The sequence below is a fragment of the Chinchilla lanigera genome, unplaced genomic scaffold, assembly GCF_000276665.1.
Source record: "Chinchilla lanigera isolate Chin_1 unplaced genomic scaffold, ChiLan1.0 scaffold00033, whole genome shotgun sequence".
NCBI lineage: Eukaryota > Metazoa > Chordata > Mammalia > Rodentia > Chinchillidae > Chinchilla > Chinchilla lanigera.
The window spans coordinates 21,509,528-21,532,058 of record NW_004955434.1 but is presented as its reverse complement, the minus strand read 5'-3'; the positions used below and the strand labels follow the sequence as shown (position 1 = coordinate 21,532,058).

Below are 22,531 nucleotides of genomic sequence, written 5' to 3'. Positions count from 1 at the left end.
TCGGGCTTAGTCTGTATTCTCATGTTCTCCAAGTCCTTGTTCAGCAGCTGCTGCTCTGCTGACTCTGGACCTTTCTGGTTCTCAACTGCAGGAGCAAGAGTGACCCATTGTGTGGCATGTATTCCCAGGGGTTTCTCCATGTTGGAATCATTTACACATGTCCATGGGTGGGCCTCTGCAGTCGGTGCATGATGGCCAATTGTGTCATTGTTTCTCTGTGCCATGGTAGTTCTCAATTGAACGGTTGTGGCTGGTGTGAGGACTGGTGTGCCACCACACAACTTCCCAGGCACTAGGGGCCCTCCTCCTGGGCGCCTGTGAGGCAGGGAGCCGCCCTGAGGACCAGCCCTCCCTGCCGTGAGGCTTCCTGGGTGCCTGCGATTTTTTTTGTCTTACTGAGACAGGGTCTGGCTATGCAGTTCAGGCTGACCTTAAGCTCACTTTGTAGCCCAGGCTGGCCTCGAACTCGCAAGGATCCTCCTGCCTCAGCCTCCCGAGTGCTGGGATTACAGGCATTTGCCACCATGCCCCGCCTCAGAGAAGTATATCTCAAAATACAAATAATAGTTCTTTAGTGGTGGACCCCGAATAATGTATCAATTTTGAGGCTAGTTTATTTGGATATAGAATTCTAGGTTGATTTTTTTTTTAGGACTTTGATGATATCATTTTGTGCATTCAGTTTCTGAGACATGTACTGTCAGTCTGATTGTCATTCATTTGTAGGTAATTTTTAATTTTTGGTTGCTTTTAAGGTGTTTTGTATTATGTGGGTTCAATGAGACATGTCTAAATGTAATTTATTGTTTCTTTTAATGTGTTTGGATTTTTCTTCTTCTTTTTTTGGAAACAGCATTTCAGGCTGGACCTAAACTTGCAGTCATCCTCCAGCCTTAACCTCTTAAGGTGTGTGCCACCACGCCAGGCACTTGTTTAGAATTTGTATTTTAGTCTCATGTCTGTAGTTATAGAATGCTATGGAGCAGTACCTTTTGTAGTACTGTTTGTCTCATTCTTAGGATTTTTTCCTTCTAGGACTTGTTAAGACTTCTAATTCTGTCTTTCACGTCTCTTCTCATTCTTACGTTTTTGTATCTCTGGGCTTCACTATGGGTGAAGCCTTAGATTGCATTTCCTTAGATTGCTGTCTATCACTTGTGCATCCTCTCTCCCCCTCTCTCCCTCTCTCTCTCTGTTCTGGGGATTGGACCTAGGGCCTTGGGGATGTTAGGTGAGTGCTCTGCGACCGAGCTGTGTAAGGACCCCCCCCCCCCCATATGTGAGGGAGTGTGTGTGCACGTGCATGCCAGTGTTGCTCCTGGATTGAACCCAGGAGCACTTTACCACAGTTACGTCCCCTAGTCCATTTTATTCCATGTATTTGGTACTAAGGGTTGAACCCAGGCGTACCCTACCGCTGCGCCACACGCCCAGCCCTTTTACTTGATATCTGAGAGAGAGTCTTGTAGGTTGCTGAGGCTGGCATGGGACTCCTGATCTTCGGTCTCATCTTCGTAGTGTTGGGACTGTTGTCCTGTGCCACCATGCCAGCTCCTTTATTTGTGGCTTTTTAAAATTACATGTTCTTTTTAACGGTATTGTTTTCTTTCATTATGTTTCTTTGTCTGTCATTTAAAATATACTAATTTTGTCCTTTTCTGCTTTTCTAATTTGTGTCTCAGGTATTTCTGCTCCTATGTGCTGTGCTTGTCAGTTCTCATGGTTGTCTGCTTCCAACTGAAGTACTTGATTGACATCTCAGCCTTTTTTTTTTTTTTTTTTTTGGTCTTTTTGAGACAGGGTCTCATTATGCAGTTCTGGCTGGCCTTGAGCTCACTTTGTAGCCCAGGGTGGTCTCAACTCCTGGTGATCCTCTTGCCTCAGCCTCCCTGCCTCACGTCCCGAGTGCTGGGATTGTAGGCGTGTGCCACCACGCCCGGCTTCTCTCTTTTTCTTACGTTTTATTTAGCAGTTCTGGTGTGTTTACAGGAGTTAGCGTCTGTTTCTGCTGGGTTTGCTCTGTCGTGAGTCGAGCTTTAGTTTCACCTTTCAGATGCCTTGTTTTGTCTAACTTCTCCTGTTTTCTTACCTTGAGTGCTGTAGTTTAGTTTGCACTTCTTACCTGCAGTTATTTTCTATGACTGTCAGTGATCTTTCTGTAATATAAATATTCCTCTTCATTTTCTGGTGCAAAACACGCTAATAGTTTTCCATCAAGTGAAAAAAGATGCTTGCATTGGTGTTTTATTTTGTTTCACTACCAAGTAACAAACCAGAGGCTGTGTATTTAGATATGTCCCCAGCCCTTTATTTTATTTTAGTTTAATTAAATTTTATTGGCAGTGTCTCACTATGTCATTCAGGATGGCCTTGAATTCACTTTGTAGCCCAGGTTGGCCTCATCTGCCTCAGTGCCCGAGTGCTGGGGTTTACAGGCGTGTGCCAGTATGTAGACTCGTCTTGTTTTGAGACTCTCCCTGGAAGAGTTGTTTAGGGTCTCACAGTGATTCCGTTGCCCAGGCTGGGCTCATCCTTGCACTCCTCCTGCTGTAGCCTCCCCGAGTGCTGGGATCATGGGCGTGCACCACCCCCTCAGCTTCACATACAAACGCACACAGTTTTTCATACCAGGGCAAGCCTGTTCCAAGTGTGCCTGCCTACCAACGACTTTATAGTTTATAGTTGAGTGTAGTACTTTTGTTTATGATTTTTACTAGTTTTGTGGTAGAGTTTTGTTTTCTTTTTTTTTTTTTTGGTGATGGTGGTAGTGGTACTGGGATTGAACCCAGGAATCTAGGCAAGTGTTGTACCACTGAAATACATCTCTAAGCCTTTTTGATATGTTTTGTAAACATTAGTAAATTCCATTTAATAGGTAGATATGGAAGTTGTTGAAAATGCTATGAGGTGGTGTAGTGTTCTGGTGGATTAAGAAGAAAACCTTACATGGGCTCCTTACACTGGTGCACTGGTGCCTCACTTCACAGACCTTATTTTTCCCACGGTTCTGGTTGGAACTGAATTGCAGGCGTTTATGTACTATGTATTATGCATTATGTACTATGTATTATGTACTATGTACTGTGTACTAGTACATTTATGTACTTGGAACTAGAATCATGGAATAAATTCTTGTTTATAAAGCCTGCGACTAGATACTTTGTATTACTTTCTTATTGCTTTATCTTTAACATCATCTAAGATAATTAACTAAGATAATTACCTTAGTGTGTGTAGTGGAGGGTACTGAGTCCAGGGCTTTGTGCTAGAGAAGCACTCCAGCACTGAGTTATACCCCTATCATTTTCAAAAAACCTTTATTATGACACAAGGCCTCACTGATTTGCCCAGGCCTGCCTTGAACCTGTAATCTTTCTTCCTCAGCCTCCTGAGTAGCGGGATTACAGGCTTGGACCACTCTGTCTGGGACTATTTTTTTTTGTTGTTGTTAGTCTTCTGTTGAGAAGTTTTTCTAGGCCTTGGGTGTAGCTCAGTGATAGCATGTGCAAGGCCCTAGCTTTGAACTGTAACACTGCCCAAAAAAGGTTCTACAATTTCAAGAGATCCTTGAAGATTGGAATATTGGAATATATAAGCATAATTAAAGAGTAAGTAATTTTTATGCTTCTTTAGAAATACCTAAGCAACATAACCAAGGAAATGATTGCCGAAGAGACATTGATACCCTGGGAGCTGTGTGTGACATTGCCAACAGGTAAAATAAATTTGTTTTTCATTTTTATTTCCTGTATTAATTTTAGTACCATTTTTAAGTCAGTTTCTAAGTTTTTTTACTGTGGACTAGTACATAATTTCCCCCCCTTTAACTAGACAGTATTTTCCTACTTCAGATTTAAGATTTTCAGAAAAGACTTAACATTTATGATATATGAACTTTTTTTTCCTTTTATTTTCTAAACATTGGGTTTCATGGGGAGTGTTTGGGTTTTGAAGAAAAAATATATGGACATGATCTAAGGCGAGTTTGGGGATCTTATCATTGTATGTGTTTGGGCTCTGGAAATCACTCTGTTGCCTTAAGCAAGGGTTTGGGAGCTTTGAGGTGAGCCCAGCTGGTACTTCTCAGATGGTATGTCTCTGTGCCCCTGCTGCCGCGGCTGCCTCTGACCTAGCCTTGGGCTGGTCCAGTGCTTTCCCACTTGAGTATGAGCAACTTGTTCTTTTATCTTTATTATATGTTGAAGCTTTTGACAAGCTACTTGATAAAGAGTTCCTTGCTTTAAAAAAATTAGATTTCTTTTTTTTTGAGACAGGGTCTTGTCATGTAGTTCAGGCTGGGCTTGAGCTCACTTTGTAGCTCAGGCTGGTCTCGAACTCACAACAGTCTTCCTGTCTCAGCCTCCTGAGTGTTGGGATTATAGGCGTGTGCCACCACTCCTGGCAGAAGACTTCTTATTAACTCCAAAATTTAACGTGGAAAACCCGGAGCTATTTTGTTTCAACTTCTTTCAGTAATATTTCTATTTTCTTTATTGCCTGTTATCATTTAGGCACCTAAAACTAATACCACTTTATAGAAGCAAAAAATCTCTAAATTAAATGCATGTAATCCACTTGGGTAATGTATTTGTTTTTGATGGACATTAAACATTGTAACGTAGCAATTAAATGCAGATGTGGTGAGTAGACTGTGTTGTTTTTCATTGCCATTTGATTTAGGTAGGTGTTGTTCAGTCCAATTTCCCCAAGTAAATAAGGCTGGATTTGAAAATAAAATACTAGGAAAATCATAAAACAAAAGTCTAAATTTTAAATGAAGAGGTTTATTTCATACTCTTGGTACACGGAAATGCCATCAATACAGTCAAAGCTTTTATGTGAAACTGAGCCACTGGCAGTGCCTCTGCACTCATTTTCTGGCTCGCAGGAGTTCAGGATTAGTTGTGGAGGAATTATACTTGGGTTTTTTTTTTTTTTTTTTTTTGACACAAGGTTTCACTATGCAGTTAAGGCTGCCCTTGAACTTCATTTGTAGCCCAGGCTGGTCTTGAACTTGCAGCGATCCTCCTGCCTCAGCCTCCCGTGCTGGGATTACAGTCTTACAGGGATAATGCCACCACACCCAGCTTCTTTCATTCTTTTTTTTTTTCCCTCTGGATTTTTTTTTTTTTGAGACAGAGCCTCCCTATGCAGTTCAGGCTGGCCTTGAGCTCACTTTGTAGCCCAGGCTGGTCTTGAACTTGCAAGGATCCTCCTGCCTTAGCCTCCCGAGTGCTGGGATTACAGGCGTGCACCACCACGCCTGGCTTTTTTTTTCCTTGGTATTCAGAATCGAACTCAGGACCTTGTGCTTGCTAGCCAGGCACTGTGCCCCTAAGCTATACCCCCAGTCCCTGCCTTCATTGGTGAATGTGGATTTGATGTTGATTTTTGAGTACCTAAAGAAGAACGATGAACTCTTGGGAGATGTTGAAGGAATAGTAAAATGGCCTTTTCACTTTACCCTCACATTGCCACTCTTATAGTATGCCAGAAACCAGTCACGTTAAATATTCCTCGATATCTATCAATTTTTTTGATACTTTTTCAATATTATGGGTTTAGGGCTGTGGTTGGCGCTTAGTGTGTGTATGTCCTGGAGGCACTGGCTTCTGTCTCGAGCACCACCACACATGGGCACTAAGGCTTGGGATGTTGAAGGCATTAGGGGAACACTTTTGGTGGTGGGGTGAATGATTAAAAATTCCTCACTGTTAAATAGTATTTGTAATTAAATATTTCATCTGAGCTGGGCGTGGTGGCACATGCCTGTAATTCCAGCACTCAGGAGGCTGAGGCAGGAGGATCGTTGAGAGTTCAAGACCAGTCTGGGCTACAAAGTGAGCTCAAGGCCAGCCTGAACTGCATAGCGAGACCCTGTCTCAAAGAGACAAAAGAAAAAAAATCATCTGTAATGTGGGTAGGATACACTTAATGAAATAAAAGAATATCTTATTTTGCATGAGGTCAGTAATTTAGTTAATTGGGAAATTTATATACAGATAAGATTGATGTAATTATTAAAACTGTGACAGCTGGGCAAGATGGCACATACCAGTAATCCAGGTGCTCTCAGGCTGGGGCAGCAGGGTCACAGTTGAGCTTGGCCTGGGCAATTTAATGACTTAGACCCTGTCTCCAGAAGAAGGCGTGGTGTGGGTGGGGTGCTTGCTCAGGGTGAGGGTCCTGGGTCAGTGCTCAGTGCAGCAGTCAGACAGACAGCGCGACATGGGAAGAGCAGCTCTAGAGAAGCGTGTTGTTATCTCTTTCTCATGCAGTTGTCTTTCGCCAGTGCCAGAGCAGAACTGGTCGCTATAAATCTCATTGCTGACTTCTTTTTGTTGGTTTTTTGAGACAGGGTCTCGCTATGTAGTGCAGCCTGGTCTCCCCGGCCAGTCATGGCCTTAGTGGCATTGTTTCATAGGTCATTGGCTCTTTTTCTGAGGGCTTTTTGTAAATTTTAATGTAAAGTTTTTAGAAAAAATACAGTCCTTTGCCTTGGATAGCTGGGTTATACCTTGCTAAATTGAAGCTTGAGTAATAGTGGTCTTGACTTATGTTTGGAAGATGGGTGAAGATTCGAAGAGTGCATGTTTGGAAAAGCTTGAAGATGTATATTTTTCTTATATGAAGTATTTGTAAAGCTGTTAATTTTGTGTTTCTGACTGTGAAAAGAAAGTGAAGCACCAACATGCTTGCTGTTAACAGTAGTTTCTATGGTAATTTAAAAAAAAAACTATGCAGAGTAGGGAAGTTTTTGCCTTAGAATTTAAAAGATCTTTTGAAATCAGAATAAAAGTTATTTAAAGTTACCATTTCTTACAAGATTTTCATCCTGAAAAGATACATGAAGTTTCAGTGTTATCCAGAGGGACAAGGGAATCTAAAGCAAGGCAGCACAGTATAGGCTGACTAGAGCTCTGGGGAACCCTGACTTCACTCTGTGTGTAACGTTTGCTACAGTGCAAAGTTCAGCACCTGAGAAATTGCTTTTGGCTGTGAAATAACCAAAGAATCTTTTTTTTTTTTTTTTTCCCTTTTGAAACAGGATTTCACTATACAGCTCAGGCTGGTCTTAAACTCACTTTGTAGCCCAGGCTGGCCTTGAACTTGCAGAAAATCCTCCAGAGTGCTGGGATTATAGACTTGTGCTCAAAAGAATTTTAAAATCCCTGTACAGTGACATTGTGTGACGTGGACTCTGAGGATGTTGTAATAATGCAGTTGCAGTTCACTGAATTTGTGTTGAAGCTGTACTCCAGCTTCTGAGTATTTTTTAAGGCATTCAGCTCTTTGCAAAAATACTACTGGTGATAGAAGGAAGAGAAAGGGAGAGCAAGAGAGGGTCAAGATGCGGTATGCGTATCTGCCGGTATGCCACGGAATATATTCTTTATGTATCACAAACATATGCTAATAGTCTAAGAATGCAACAGCTTGAAACATGTATAGCAGGTAAGTAAAGTGTTTATAATTGGGAGGCAGATACACAAATTGAGCTGAAATACTGCTCTAATTGTCACCATACCTCCCTAGAATAAATTGCCTTTTGATGACCGGGACGAATTGAGTGAAATCGTAACGGACAGATACGGGGCAGACAGTTTCTTTTTTTCTTTGGTATCGGGAATTGAACTCAGGACCTTGCACTTGGCAGGCAGGCTCTTGTGCTGCTGAGCTGTATCCCCGGCCCAGTTTCTTTAGAATATTTAGAACACATCAAGTGAACGGAATTCTTTCCTACGTATAACTTGGATCTGCTCGCTTTTCCCTTTTAGTTCTGCGTCTTTCCTGTTGCAGTCAGCTTCACTGTCAGAGAGAAACACTGTTCCACTACTTGAAAAGGTATATTCTGACAATTTTCAATTCTGACTACACTAAACTGTTATAAAATGCTGTTTGTTTTTGTTGATATAATAGTTTAATGAAATTCTATTTTCATATTTCCTAATATTTCTGCATTTTGTGACATTTCTGTTTATATATTCTTTGCTAAGTAGAAATGTTGGAATTACTTAATTCTGCCAGGAAACATATAATTTCACGTAATATTAACTTTTTATAGGTTCATAATCAATGAATCTCTAGGGAAGAAAGCTTCAAAATCAGCTGCGATTGTTAAGCTTCTAACATGACGTGTCTGTTTTAGGATACGGAGATGAGAGTGCCCAAAGAGAAGGGTGAAAGAATTTTTCAGAAAGTACCGGAATTTGAAGGGCGGGACTCTCCAAGGATGGATATTGCCAAAGATGCAGAGAATAGAACATCCGGAGGAGCTCTGCCAGCTAAAAAAAGTGACCCATTCCAAAAAGCACAGGATCATCTGGTAGAAGAGGTTAGAAAAAGACAGTTAATAAGGATCCTTAATTATCTCGCACTTTTCTCAGTGGTTTTGGTACAGGAAGTGAAATGCGGTAAATTACTGAGTCGCTGAGGTGCTCTGTGGGGGAGAGGGTAAGAGGACACAGATGATAAAAATAAGAGTTAAAGCAGAGTTGGCCTCCTAAAAAGTAGAAATAGATTTCAGATAACTTATTTAGTTAAATTACAATGCTTTAGAACCTGCTTTTCATTCTAGAAATATCATCTGAAAATAAAAAAATAATTTTTGTATGGTATATAGGTGATTAACCTTTATATAAATTGTTAGCTAGATGTACCAATGAGTGTACTTATTTAAATACTTTGTCAGTGTTGTCCATTTCTCAGCTTCCCTTTTTGAATATGAGAACAAAGAATAAGCGATATTATATTATCACTGAGTGAAGGTTTTGTTCCTTTTTTCCCCCCTACATATTTCAGTGATTTAAATGCATTGCTGTTCATGAACTTAATTTTCTAGCTTGATCTGCCCCTTAGTGTTATCCCACCTTTCACTGGTAAGTGACCACGAGTGCTGTTCATTACTGCAGAACTCAGTTTATACAATCGGAAACTCAAGCCACTCACTAATTTTATTTTACTGACATGTTTTTCATAATATACGTTAGCATTATTTTAATTTGGTCAAGTAACCAGAAAACAAATCACTTGCTTTTTATTCCCGAGTGACTTGAAGAAAAATTTGGTTTACAGAATTAATTCAGGTGTCTGAGTTCTCTCCTTATCCCAACCCTGCTCAAACTGAGTGTATTCAGATAAGGGAACTGAATGCTGCTTTTCTTGTTTGTAACGTAAGTGCCAGCTTCATGCTCGCTAAATACTTTCAGATCTCTGAAGTGCTGTTGTTCCTCTGTAGCTACTGAACACTAAAGAAAAGATGGTCATTTTTTTTCTTTCTTACTTGTGGGGAAAATGTCCCATTTTGTGGTGAATAGAATTTAGATTAGTGACAGGAGGGAATGGGATAGAGAAGCAAAGTCCTAAAATCTCAAGACTTTGAAGGTAAAGGGAAATTAATTTTAATAATATTTACAACAAGAGATAGTGAGATAGTTCATGATTCAGTTCTAAGAAGTCCTCTGTTTTCTTGGGTAATCTCAGTATATTTTTCAGGAAGTTAGTTTTTAGTGATCTCAGAGGGCAGTGATTTTAAGTTGTATGCCCTCCCTAGTTTTATTGATATTTAGTTAATAGAGAGCTATTTCTTTTTGTTTCGTTTTGTTTTTTGAAACAGGGTGTTGCTGTGTAGTTCATTCTGGCCTTGAAGTTACTATGCAGCTCAGGCTGGCCTGAAACTCACAGTAATCCTCCAGCCTCAGCCTCAGCCTCCCAAATGCTGGGATTACAGGCCTGTACTCCCACATCCAGCTGTTTTCATATTGTACATTTTCTTTTCTCTATTTGAGAATACGTCCTTATTCCTTGTTTACTAGTGTAGATCTGTCAGTGAGGCTTCTGGCAAAGATGTCTGTTGTCAGAAGTTTCTTTTTGTTAGTGGAGATGTTACTGTGCAGATGAGCTGTGAGAGTCTCAGTTCTGTGTCTCAGAATTGTCAGGCTCTAACATGGTGGCAGTCAACAGCTTAGGTCATTCTGTAGTAAACTACCCTAAATATTTTCTTTTTTTCGTCTTTTGAGGCAGGGTCTCGCTATGCCGGTCAGGCTGGTCTTGAGCTCACTTTGTAGCCCAGGCTGGTCTTAAACTTGTAGTGATTCTCCTGCCTCAGCCTTCTGAGTGCTGCCTAAATCTTTACAAGTATAAAGACTCTTACTGTTCTTTCCTCTTGATCAGCTGTCCATTTAAGATAACCAAAAAAAACCCCCAAACAAACTGTGGTTTTGTGCTTCACTTCACCTTGCAGGATTGTACACGACACAGAGTGTGTGGGAAGTTCATTTTTGTCTCATTTTTGTGCCACGTTCAAGAAGTGCTGCTAACTGTGAAGTGCTTGTTATTGTTGCCAGAGTTTTGCTGGCTGGTACCAGGAGGCTTGGTAATTTTAATTTTTTCTTTCCTGTTTCAGGTTGCTAGGGCAGTTTTATCTGATTCGCCACAGGTCTCTGAAGGAAAAGAAGTGAAATTAGAGGAACTAATTGACTCGATAGTGTCTGACCCCTTCTTACCAAGGAAACAGATTCCTCGAACCCCAGAAAATTTGAGTAAGTTCATGTTTTCTATCCCAGGCTCTCTGTCTTAGACATTATTGCTGTTAGATCTGCGGTCTGGCAGACATTCTAGAAACACACTTTAAAATTCGGGTTTCTGTGTCTTTCAGTTTATTGGCAGTGGCTGTTTATTTGTTCTGACACAGGGGTCTTGGGGGAAGTCAGGGTGGGCACGTTCACAAAGCAGTCTTTCCTCGGTGGTATTTTTTGGCTTTAGTGTACTCATACAGAAGTGTGAGCTCTTACAACAACACAGTCTTGTTTTTGTTGTTTTGCTTGGCTTTGGGCCTTTTTTCTGGAAAGTATTGTATTTGATCACATTTAAGAAATCTGCCTTCAAATCTGACCTGTGGTGCACATTTAGAGAGTGTGGAGGCTGCGTTCTCCTGGTCAGCAGCCTAAAGCGTCCGCCCAAAGCTGCACAGATTGTAACTCCTCCCCGTGGAGCACTAGGTCTGTTTTGGATACTAATTCACGTAGGCAGTTCTGATACTGGTTTCATTATGTAACCAGTGCAGATTATATTGGTTGAATGATTGAGTACAATTTCTGTTTTGCTGTTTAATTCAGGTTTAACTGAGCCACAGTCTAGATCAGTCAGCAAATAACTTGCCTGTGAACCAAATCTGCAGTGTGTTTTTGTAAATGAAATTGTATTGGACATGACCTTGCTTATTTATTGACTTACAGTTATATTTATTATATAGTGACTTGCATGCTACCGTGGCAGAGTTGTATAGCTGTGATAGAACAAATGACCTGCAAAGCCTAAAAGCCTGAAATTTGGTCTTATGGGAAAATTTTTTTTTTTTTTTTTGAGATAGGGTCTTGCTCTGTAATTCAGGCTGGCCTTCAAACTCACTATGTAGTCCAGGCTGGCTTTGAACTCACAGCGATCCTCCTGCTTCAGCCTCCCTTTGCTTATGGAAAAAGTTTGCCAAGCTGTGGTCTAGATGGGCAAGAAAATGTCTCTAATACATGCAGTTCATATGTATTGTATAAAAGTATATTTCATTTCAGGAATAGTGTCTGTCTTGGTGCCATGACTGACTTACCTTTTTCTCCCTTTTGTCTTAGTTAGCTGTTGTCTTGTTCACTTTTTTTTCTTTGCTGAGACAAAATATCCAGCACCCACAGTTAAAGGAGGAAAGGTTTATTTTAGTTCACGGTTTGTGGAAGTTTCAGTCCATAGTTGGCTGGTTTGGTATGACGGAGGAGAAACAGTGCATGGCGGATAGAACGTAGCAAAGTAAGCAAGTGACAGTGGCAGCTTCTTCCTGTCCCTTTTCTGTTCTGTCAGGGCCGCTTGTCTTCTTCCCGTAGGGTGGGTAGCACGCACCCAGATCTGTGCCAGAACAGTCAGCGGACTGATTTAGAATCACATACTGCCAGTCCCACATCACACACTCCGGGTCCAGCCCCTCTGCGGAAGCCCCACTGTGACCGTGTGTGGCTTTGGAGGGCACAGCCGTAACACCTGTCATCCCAGCTGCTTAGGACACTGAGGAGGAGGATCACAAGTGGGAGGCTGACTTGGGCGGCGTAACGAGACCTAGTCTCAGGATGACAAACGAAACAAACAAACCCCCCTGAAAACAGGCACAGCTCTCGTTACATGTTTACTTTGTGTTTGATCAGTTGGAGTTACGTTTTGGGGTTCGTTCTGTCAAGGAGCCTTGCCATCCAACGAGTATATTTTGGGGGACATATACTGAATCATTAGTTTTATTTTCAGCACAAGAAGTAGAATGTTCAGTTTCATTCTGTATTTTGAGAATATTAGTAAATTGTGGGTTATTTTCCTCCTTTAATTAGCAACTGAAATTAGGAACTGCTGGGGAAAAGCTGCTGAAATGGGAGGTATCAGAAGCACAGAACCAGCTCAAATGGATGCTGACCTTGGAGAAGCATTGCCGGGACCCTTACCTGCAGCGCACAGTCGAAGAGAAGTTAGTATGGCCAGTTTTTTCTCAGATTTTGACCAGTCTTGTTTGCCTGAAGAGAAAGTTGTTTTGGACTGTGGTGAGGGCATGCCTCGGAAACATGTGGTCACCAGTCGTATTGGTGAACCCCCAACAGAAAATAAGTCAGACTTGTTCAATAGGAAAATAGTCTGTTCGCAAGATGTGGAACGTACAGCTTTACCGACCAAGCTCTCAGAAACTAGCTTAATAGAGGGATTTCCCCCTTCTGTACATAATAGGATCAAGGTGATGATGGGTAGAAGTAAAGATAAGTGTATTAAAACATCAGACCACTCAGAAGCTTCTCATAGTGAAACTTCCATGCATAAAACTGTGTTATGGGACTCTTTTCAAATATTAAGTGGAATTAGTTCTAAGAGTTTTAACGATATGGATTTTGGCATACTACATGAAACTCTTCCAGAAGAAGTTGGTCATCTAAGTCTTAATAGCTCTGGTAGTTCTGAGGCCAATCTTAAGTTGGAGTCGAATAGCCCTGTGCACAGTGGCATTTTTCTGGATGAAGTTACGAAAGGAAGACAGACTGCTCCAGAATCAGACTTCAGTTTACAGGCTCTTCCCAGTAGTTACGAGGCGCTGAAGAAATCTCTTTCCACGACAAGGGAAGAGTCTCACCTCCGAGGTCCTGAAGTTCTTGAACGACACAAGCAGGAAGTGAGTCTTGCAGCTGAGAACATGCAAGCAGTGGACACCGATGATTTGCTTGCTGACTATGCACAGCCATCGTCACGCGTGTCCCTTCGTGAGAGAAAACGGTCTCTGTCACCATTAATTAAGTTTTCTCCAGTGGAGCAAAAATTGAGGACCGTAGTACCATGTAGCCTTGGAGAACCATGTAGTCTTGGAGAACTTCTACCTAATTTAAAAGGTAAGGTTTAACTAGACATGTGCATATTCACCTTGGGAAGTTTTGAGCTTCATAAAAACAGTACACAATGAATGGTATTTGATTTTGGTTGTTAATGTGACAAAATACACTTTTTATTCCTTCATCTGCAGTGAAAGGTGAGAACCCTCACTGTGTGGGTACTTCAGAATCTCTACTGATGTGTAGTAGGTTACAGTTGGTTTGGGCAAGGGTATAAAAATACTGTTGTTTTTTGAAACTTAACTCTTTTTGTAATATAAACTACTGAACGTAAAGGTCATTGCAATCTAACTGTTGTGTTGGTGTAACAGAGGAGGTTTGCTGGGAAGTGAATTTGGTGGTGGGAAGGGGAGTGGAAACAAAACAAGGTTAGTCATTGCTTTAGTGTCCTAGGGCTCTAGCAAAGCACCACAAGCTGAGTTACTTGAAATTTATTGTTTTTGAAGACATTAACTTCTAGAGACTAGAAGTCCAAAATCTTTGTGTTCTTTCTGAAGCCATTAGTGGAGGATCCTTCCTTACCTCTCCCAGCCTGTGTTTACCCTGGGTGTCCTTGGCTTGTGGCATCATAACTCCAGTCTTTGTCTGTCTTCACCTGGCTTTCTTTTCCTTTGTGTCTCGTGTCTCTCTCTTCTTACAAGTTGTATTAAAGGGCCTGCCTTATTCCAGTGTGGCCTTGTTTATAGCTAACTAAATCTGTGACTTTCCAGTTAAGGCCACATTCTGATGTACTGAGGTTAGAGTGTCAGCAACTTTTGAGAGGCACAATCCAACCTATAATTATTAGTATTAATAACTGAAACCATATGTTAGATATACTAGGTTAATTATAATTCTGTTCACTTTTGTGTGTTTGAAAATTTTCATTGTAACATGTTAAAAAATTGCTGTCATCCAGTGTTAGGACAGATTCAGCATCAGTGATACACTCAATTTACCTCTGATAATTACAGTGGTATTTTGAGAAGTATTTTAGGAAGAATCTGTTACTCTCTGGAGAAAGGTACTTGAGTAAGAAACATAGTAATTTTATCATAGTTTGACTACTTTCTTAAGTATAAGCCTTTTCAAATTAAGGAATTTGTTTCTACTTGGAATGTTTTCTTGTAATGTTTTTTGCTTATCACTTTCTTTTTTGAAATCAATTTACAGAAGAAGAGATCTTGAATAAGAGCCTCGATGCGAAAGAATCTGACTCGACAAACTGATGCAGTGCCTGCTTACTGTAACCGTGATGCACTTAAACTGAAGCTGTGTTGCAGAATAGAAGCTGGTTCATAACTTAATTATGTGTTGGCAGTGTAACACTGTTTTTCAAAGTTGTATAAAGACCCTAGGTACCTTTTGGCCTCTTGTGATGTTTGTAGATAAGGAAAGTAGGTTTGGGTTTTCTTCTTGGTAGAGATGTGAATGTGGAGTCTTTGGAAAGCAAATGTGAAGTTATGGGATGTCATTTTGTTATCTTGAATAATCTTGTAAGCATTAAATACATAACAAATGTAGTTTAATTTGTTAAAATGTCAGTTAACTAACATAAAGATGAGTAGCTTTTGAGGTACTTTCAAGTGGTTAAACTAATAGCCACTGAATGTACTCATCTTTCATTTTAGAGAAATGAAACACTGTTATTGGTTCTTTATGGAACATTCTGGTACTAACCAAAAAAAGTGAGAAAAGTAGTACCTTGGGATGTATGGTCAAAAAGACAAATTTTGATTTGGAATGTTGTAAATTGGTTTAATGATTATTCCAGTAGATTGGTCCTGAAAGTGATACTTGATGGGATTAAGCACAAGTGATAAATGCAGAGTAGGGCAGAGAGCATTTAGAGGAAAGGAGGAGGATGGAAGAAGATGACAAGCCACCTAGGGAACACTGTCACACTATGAATCCGTTCACTGGGTTGTATAACAGATTTCTTTTTAGTCTAATTTAGACTGAAAATTAAATGCTAGTTTATATTTTAACAAAAATAAATAAATTAAAAAATTTATTAGTCTGTTTTATTGGGTGATTTTGGGGGGAGGAGTAGGGTGCTATTTTTGGGATAACAACTAGTTTCGATTTGTGTTATTTTACTACTCAAAAACCATTAAAGTTCCCAAGTGCCTACAGAAAGGTCCAAAGTAGCTTGAGAAAACTGAACTTGGGTTTAAGTACTTTACAACATTTATAGTCTTTGGTTTCACTGTTTTAGGCCCTGGCTCAGAAATGGGTTTCTTTCTAGATGTGCCATCACTTCTGTGAGCCAGGAGGAGCGGAACAGGCATTGGAAGGGAGATCACCTTCAGTACCGTCTGTAGAGCTCCAACTTGTAACCGTTACAATCCTGTTCTCTAACCTCCAAGAACCTGACAAGAAAAGTTGGAGGGAAGAATTCTGAGAGTAGATTGGTTTAATCGTCTCTGTTCACTTGGACTGCTTTTCTTCTTAAGTTGCTTGTGTGTCCCAGTTTGAAAACCAGCCTTCTGGCAGAAGTGCCTTCTTTGCAGTGGTAAAGAAAGGGAAGAAAAGCTTATAAGGTGTTGTGTTGATACTTCATCACTGTGGTCAAATACCTAGAAAAGCAGTTCAGAGGAGGAAACATTTATTTTGGTTCATGATTTCAGGTGTCAGTCCGTGGTAGGCTGGTTCCACTCCTGTGAGCCTGAAGCTGCTCACTTCATGGCCGCCAGGAAGAAGAGAAAAAGCAGAAGTCCAGGGTCCCCACCAGGCTATGTGAGCCATTGCTCTCTGCTAGGTCCCACCTTCTGTTTCTGTCATCTGCTGATAATGCCGCCAGATTATGACCTCATTAGTGGATTAATCTACTTGATGAAGTTAGAGCCTTCATGATCCAGTCCTTTCTCAAGATCCCACCAGCCGGCGAGCAAGCCGTACACATTTGGGGAACATTTCAACCCTAAGCCACAACAGGTGCCATTTCCTTTATTAACACAGCAAATGAAGGGCTTTGTAGGTCTGCTTGGAGATCATCCTCTGTTCTCCTTTAAGGAGCCTCAGTATCTTTAAACGCCAAATAAATGTTTGGGAGGAGGTAGGACTACCATATTCGGATCTGCAAAGTGCCAGAGCTGTTGCTAGGTGTTTAATACATACTGATTCATTCTGTTGTAACTCGAGTGGTACGTACTTTTACAGAGTGTGACCCTGAAGCCAGGCAACTTAAATGACTGAAGGACTGGAGAACTGGCTGTGTGGAAGTTATCGGAGATGCATCCCTTTTTTTTAAGGCCAGGGGGTCTCGCTATGTAGTCCAGGCTAGCCTTGAATTTGAGGTCCTTCTGAGTACTGGGACTGCAGGTATATGCCACCACACTTAGTTTCAGAGATGTATTTTTAAAAATGCGTGTCTAAAATAGGGATTAGAAATCTGCATTATTTCCTAGAAATTCATAGGCTCAGTTGTAAAAATTTAACTGCTGAGAGGGACTAGAGATTCACATTTAGCTCTGAGATACCTTTATGAAGCAGCTACACTACTGCTTTAAAGGAGTTAAGTGTTTTAAAAAAAACTGGTAGGTAAGTTCAAGTTCACTAGTGAAGTGGGAGGTGCTTAATTACCGAGACGCCAAGGTAAAGCTGGATGCAGGGCTGCAAGTCTGTACTCTCATCCACTCCAGAGGGTGCAGCAGGCGCACAGAGCAGCCTGGGCGGATTCCAGACTGCTGTCTGAAAAAGGTTTGGGAGTGTCACACTCAGTGGCAGCGTCCCTGGGTTTGATCCCCAGTACTGCAGAAAGAAGGCTGTCAACACTGAATTTGTAAAAGTCATGCAGAGTTTTGCCTGTGATAGGCTGACAGTCTGAGGTTCTTTTTTGTCCTTCCTGGGCAGCACCATAAACAGTCTCAAGTCTATCACTGCTTTACAACTCCTGATTGCAGCCTGTGGCCTTCAGCCTCCTCCCTAGCTAGTACCGCCTGTACAGTTGCTTCCTGACCATAAGGAACTGCTCTGATGATGTCACTTCCTTGTTTAGAAACTCACTAGTGGCTCATTGCCAATCTAGAAGTTTATTATTTTATTTTATTTATTTTTGTGTTGTTGAGGCAAGGTCTCGCTGTGCAGTTCAGGCTGGCCTTGAGCTCACTGTGTAGCCCAGGCTGGTTTTGAACTCGCAATGATCCTTCTGCCTCAGCCTCCCGAGTGCTGGGATTACAGGCATATGACACCATGCCTGGCCAGAAGAGTTCAAATGCAAAGGCATATAAAATCTCTTCTGTTACTTCCTGTGTTTCCCCCCCTCCCACTGTGATACCTATTCCCCCCCCCCGAAATGTTTAATTGAACACAGATGTTTAGAAATCTTGATTCATTATTCTGAAGTTCGAGTACCTTATTTTCCCCTTGAAGTTTATCATAGGTATACAGCTCTTTTAAAGGTCAAAAAAATAACATTTCTGCCTTGAAGTCTTAATTTGTCTTTTCTATATTCATGTGCTTATTCATTCCCTGAAATACATTTTTAAAATTTATTTAGTATTTCATTAATTGCTTTCATTATTTTTTCATGGTTGTGTCTGATTTCTTGTACTTGCAGTAATGCGGTTGAACCCAGGGAGCGCTGAGCTATATTCCCAGCACCCTCCCCCTACCCCCGCCTTTTTAGACAGGGCCTCACTGTATAGTTCAAGTCACTACATAGCCCAGGCTTGCCTTGAACTGGTGATCATCCTTTCTTAGCCTCCCGAGTGCTGGGATTGATTATAGGCATGTGCCACCATGGCTGGCCCCCATCCCTTGTGAGATAAAGTCTCACTAAATGGTCCATCAGAACCTTGAACCTGCAATCCTGCTTCAGCCTCCAGAGTAGCTGGGATTACAGGTATGCACCAAGTCTGTTACTACACCATTACATACGTACACACATACCTACCTGTGTCCACATGCATACATACCCCACTAACCAGGTGTCACCATTAGCAGGTATTTAATATCAGAATTTTGTCTCCTCCTACACAATGGAATGGTTAAGAGGGCTAATGGCTATAGATGTTTTTTCTCATCCATGACATTACATAGAAGGTAATTTTTGTTCACTGTTAAGATTTAAAGGTGTGTAAGCTGACTTCTACATCAAGTAGATAACACCAACATCCTAATTACTGTTACTTTTGTGATGCAGGGGATTGAACCCAGGGCCACACACATGCTAACCATAGTCTACCAGTGAGCTATACACCCTCACCGGTATTTATTTTAAACATTTAAGGAAGATAAACAGCGGGACGAGGTGGCGCACGCCTGTAATTCCAGCATTTGGGAGGCTGAGGCAGGAGGATCCTTGCAAGTTTGAGACCAGTCTGGGCTACAAAGTGAGCTCAAGGCCAGCCTGAACTGCACATGAACGGCACAGCAAGACCCTGTCTCAAAAAGAAAAACAACAACAACAAAAAAAAAACAGTAATGGTACTGAACGTGAAAAATGTTATGGAGTAGAATAAGGAATAACTGAAAACATTTGGGAGGAATTTAAATGAAAACAATACTGACAGGTATTTTCAAACCTTTTTTACCATTGTTTCTTAGAAATAAACTGCAAAGTCCGTACAATATCTACAGAGATTTTTTTTTTTTTGATACCAGGACTCGAACTCAGCACCTTGTGCTTGCCAGGCAGGTGCTTGTCCTGCTGAGCTACACCCCTGGCCAAAGAAAGAACAGGAATTCTTGAGACCCTTATTAAGGTAAAGTGAACCCTAGGTGAGGCTATAGGTCAGTGGTATTGCACTTGCTTAGCATGTTTGAGGCTCTGTCGAATCCTCAGTACCAAAAAACAACCACAAACCCCCCCACAAAACAAACTGCATTTTCCCCCTATTGAGTAGACTAAAAATGTATGTTAGGAACACGTGTGTGTGTGTGTGTGTGTGTGTGTGTGTGTGTGTGTTTTTGAGATGGGGTTTCACTATGTAGCTCAGGCAAACCTTGAACTAACTTTGTAGACCAGGCTGGCCTCAAACTTGCAGCAAATCCTCCAGAGTGCTGGGATTACAGGCGTGCACCACCAGGCCTGGCCCACTCAAGTACTGGTTAAAATTTTCTTTTGCATAAAGTTCAGATAGTAGTTTTAAAGACCACCTTTTTCCTTATGCACTGTGAATTGGCACCCTGGGTTTGAAATAGTTGTGAGTGCTGTATAGGACTGTTTGTAAATATGCTCAACATATCGTCTGGAATACTCAATATTATGCCATCTGTCTCTGGAATTTCCTATATCAGAAAGAACCATAGCTTGCAAGCCATGAAATGATCATACAAAGGTATAACAACTGATCAACAAAATAAATTTGAAAGGTTTAGTGGTTCAGGTAAGAATATTTGTTACTGCCATCTGAATTACTAGATTTACATGTAGTATTTTAAAAATTGTATCTGTGCTGTCATTTTTATCATCTGGAGTCTTACTGCCAATGGTCCTACTGAGATGATTTTTATACTTTACCTCTTAATAGCTTGCTCTTTGTGGGTAGAGACCCTGCCATCACATCTGCTGCTAGAGAGGGTTTAATAAGCTAAATAACTTTATAAAGCCTTGGAAACTAAAGAACTATCACTAATATTCATTTTCTCTACAAAGACATTGCCTCAGGTGTAAAACGAGTTGATCAGAGGTCCCTTAAGTATTTTGGTTCTAAAATACTTAAGATTCACTTAAGATAGCTATTACTACAACTGGAACGGCACATGTGTTTGTTTCCTAATTTCAGTTGTACCACGTTGACAGTAACAAATTAGTTACCTCAGGTAGGTAATTGCAAACCTCCCTGAAGGTAGGTAATCTAAGAATCTGTTCAGTGTTAACAATCTCCAGATACATAGAATTGAAAGTGATCTTGCAACACTCTTCTTTGAAAGCCTCTAACTTCCTGGGTTAACTTCTTCAGTTATGTGAAGCTGGCAGTATTTGAGGGAGTAATCTACAACTAAATTAGTATTTTTATGATGAAATTTTCAGTCAGTTGAAGTCCTATAGTGGAGTGTAATAGGGGGGAGGGTCTTTAGTCAGGTTGCCTTGATTTACCTATTACAACACTGGTCAAGTAATATACCTCACAGGCTATGTGAGGATAAAAATAAATGGACACTAAGTACTTAGTAGTTTTTTATTTCTATGTTTTGAGACAAGATCTCGCTCCCTAGCCCAGGCTGGCCTCATACTTGCAGTTCTGCTTCAGCCTCCTCCAGGTGCTGCTGTTAAAGAAAACACCACTACTCCTGGCTAATACCTGACATTTAAAAGGGCTGAAACATATTTAGGTAGGGCGAGGCATGCCAGTGCATGCCTGTAATTCCAAGATTGCAGCGAGCTGGAGGCCACCTTAGACTCCTGAACTACATAGTGTGACCCTGCCTTAAAAAAAAAAATAAATATATATATATATGACCCAGACTTTCTGTGCAGTAATTTGGGGGAGGAATGGCTCCCTAGACGGTAGTAACAGCGAACAGTACAGATTACGTGCTAGGCGCCACTCGGAGTGATCTCCATGTTTAAACTGTTGACAGCCTATGAAGTGGTGGTACTCTTACCCACCTTTTACAGACGAGCTCGGCGAAACTCCTGGCCGAGGCAGCGGGGCAGGGAGGGACGGGACCACAGTCCTGACGCACGGGCCCAGCTCTGCGGTCCCATCCGGCGCCGCCGCAGCTGCTGCCAAGCCTCACCACAACTCACAGCAGCAAGATGGGGAGCTGAGCAGTATCTGTGGGCCGTCAGAACCTTTGGGGGCACTTACTGAGCACCTTCAAATTATTTCAAGGAAGACCATATTTTAAACTGCTAACAGTAAAGGTTTATTCATGATCGAAGCAAGAATTTGTAAGTGCATTTTAATGCCTTGATAAAACAGTAACATTCCACCTTCGCAATCGGACAGTACGGGAGGATACTGGTAAAGGCTGTGATGTGCACGTCATACCGGGCAGTCAGAACACACACACACACACACACACACACACCCCACCTACTTTAGTGTTACACCGCACCAACTGCAGAAAAGCCATCGTGAAGCTCTACTGGATAGCTGAGTAAATAGTGCCAGGGCTTAGTCTAGAGCACGGGAAGAGGAAGGGGACGCAGCAAGCAGCACACACCTGCAGCCCACTTCTAAGCGCACGACATCATGCACACTACAAACAGGGTGCAGAACCATTCGGGCATCTTCGCGAGGGGCACTTGGGACCTTCAGCGCATGAGCAGGCTGTGCTTGGGGCCGTCCACTCTCTCCAGCTTCTCGAAGTGTTTCCTGGCGTTGCGAATGTTGATCAGGGTAGCGGCGGACGGGATGGACGGATCCGACATAACCACCATCACGTACGTGTTCGACGTGAAGATGTCGATGAAAGCCGCGAAGTTGGAATTCCTCACTTCCATGCTCTGAAAGGAGGCGGCCAACTTGCTGCAGCTCAGCTTGAACTGCTTAATGATGTTGCTGATCTTCTCGAAGCGGTGCACGTCGCGCTGCTCCTTGCACTGGTAGTGCGAGATCACCAGGAAGGTCGCTCTCTCGAACAGCAGCACCTCGTCGGCCTCGATGATCTGCGCAAAATTCCGCAGGTTCGTCTCCAGCTGCTGCACGTTGGGGATGAGCTGGTACACGATGCTGGACCAGGCCTTGTAGAGCGTCTCGTCCCAGATGGACGTGCGGAAGCAGGCGCACTCCAGCGGCCGCGACAGGCGCCGCAGGTCCTCCTCGCGCTCCCGGAAGATCAGGTCGCGCTGGTCCTCCTGCACCAGGTCCATCTTGTGCACCAGGCAGAAGATCTTGGCGTCGGGCGAGTTCTGCAGGATGGCCTCCAGGCACGACTGGTAGTAGTGCATGTCCTTCTCCAGCTCGCGGCTCTCCACGTCGAACACGTAGATGAGCACCTCCACGTTGCGGAAGATGTTGTCGCGCTGGCTGGTGAAGTAGTTCTCCATGAAGGTGTCCTGCCCGCCGCAGTCCCACAGGTTCAGCACCAGGTTGCCCAGGAAGCGCACGTGCGAGTGCTCCACGTCGATGGTGGCGCCCAGGCGCCGCGTGTCGCGCGCGATGTAGTTGGCGAAGATGATGGAGCGCATGCTGGTCTTCCCCGACCCGCTCTTGCCCATCAGCAGCACCTTCTTCTTCATGGCCGAGTTCGGCATC

General features: G+C 42.2%; 2 protein-coding genes across 2 annotated transcripts in view; one reads left to right on the top strand and one right to left on the bottom strand.

The window, feature by feature from the left end:
- The window catches only part of Haus6 (HAUS augmin-like complex, subunit 6), a gene marked incomplete at its 5' end in the record, with an annotated part of 40,898 nt that extends 25,507 nt beyond the window's left edge, over positions 1 to 15,391 (top strand). Inside the window, 6 exon segments of the mRNA XM_005388727.2 lie at positions 3,634 to 3,715; positions 7,779 to 7,845; positions 8,150 to 8,335; positions 10,406 to 10,541; positions 12,363 to 13,400; positions 14,553 to 15,391. Of these exon segments, the coding sequence (XP_005388784.2) occupies positions 3,634 to 3,715; positions 7,779 to 7,845; positions 8,150 to 8,335; positions 10,406 to 10,541; positions 12,363 to 13,400; positions 14,553 to 14,608 (1,565 nt within the window).
- A 5,782-nt stretch (positions 15,392 to 21,173) lies between these two features.
- Positions 21,174 to 22,531, bottom strand: Rraga (Ras-related GTP binding A; the record flags this gene model as incomplete). The annotated part of the gene is given in 1 exon segment (XM_005388726.2): positions 21,174 to 22,531. A coding segment is annotated over 1 exon segment (942 nt). The 3' UTR covers positions 21,174 to 21,588.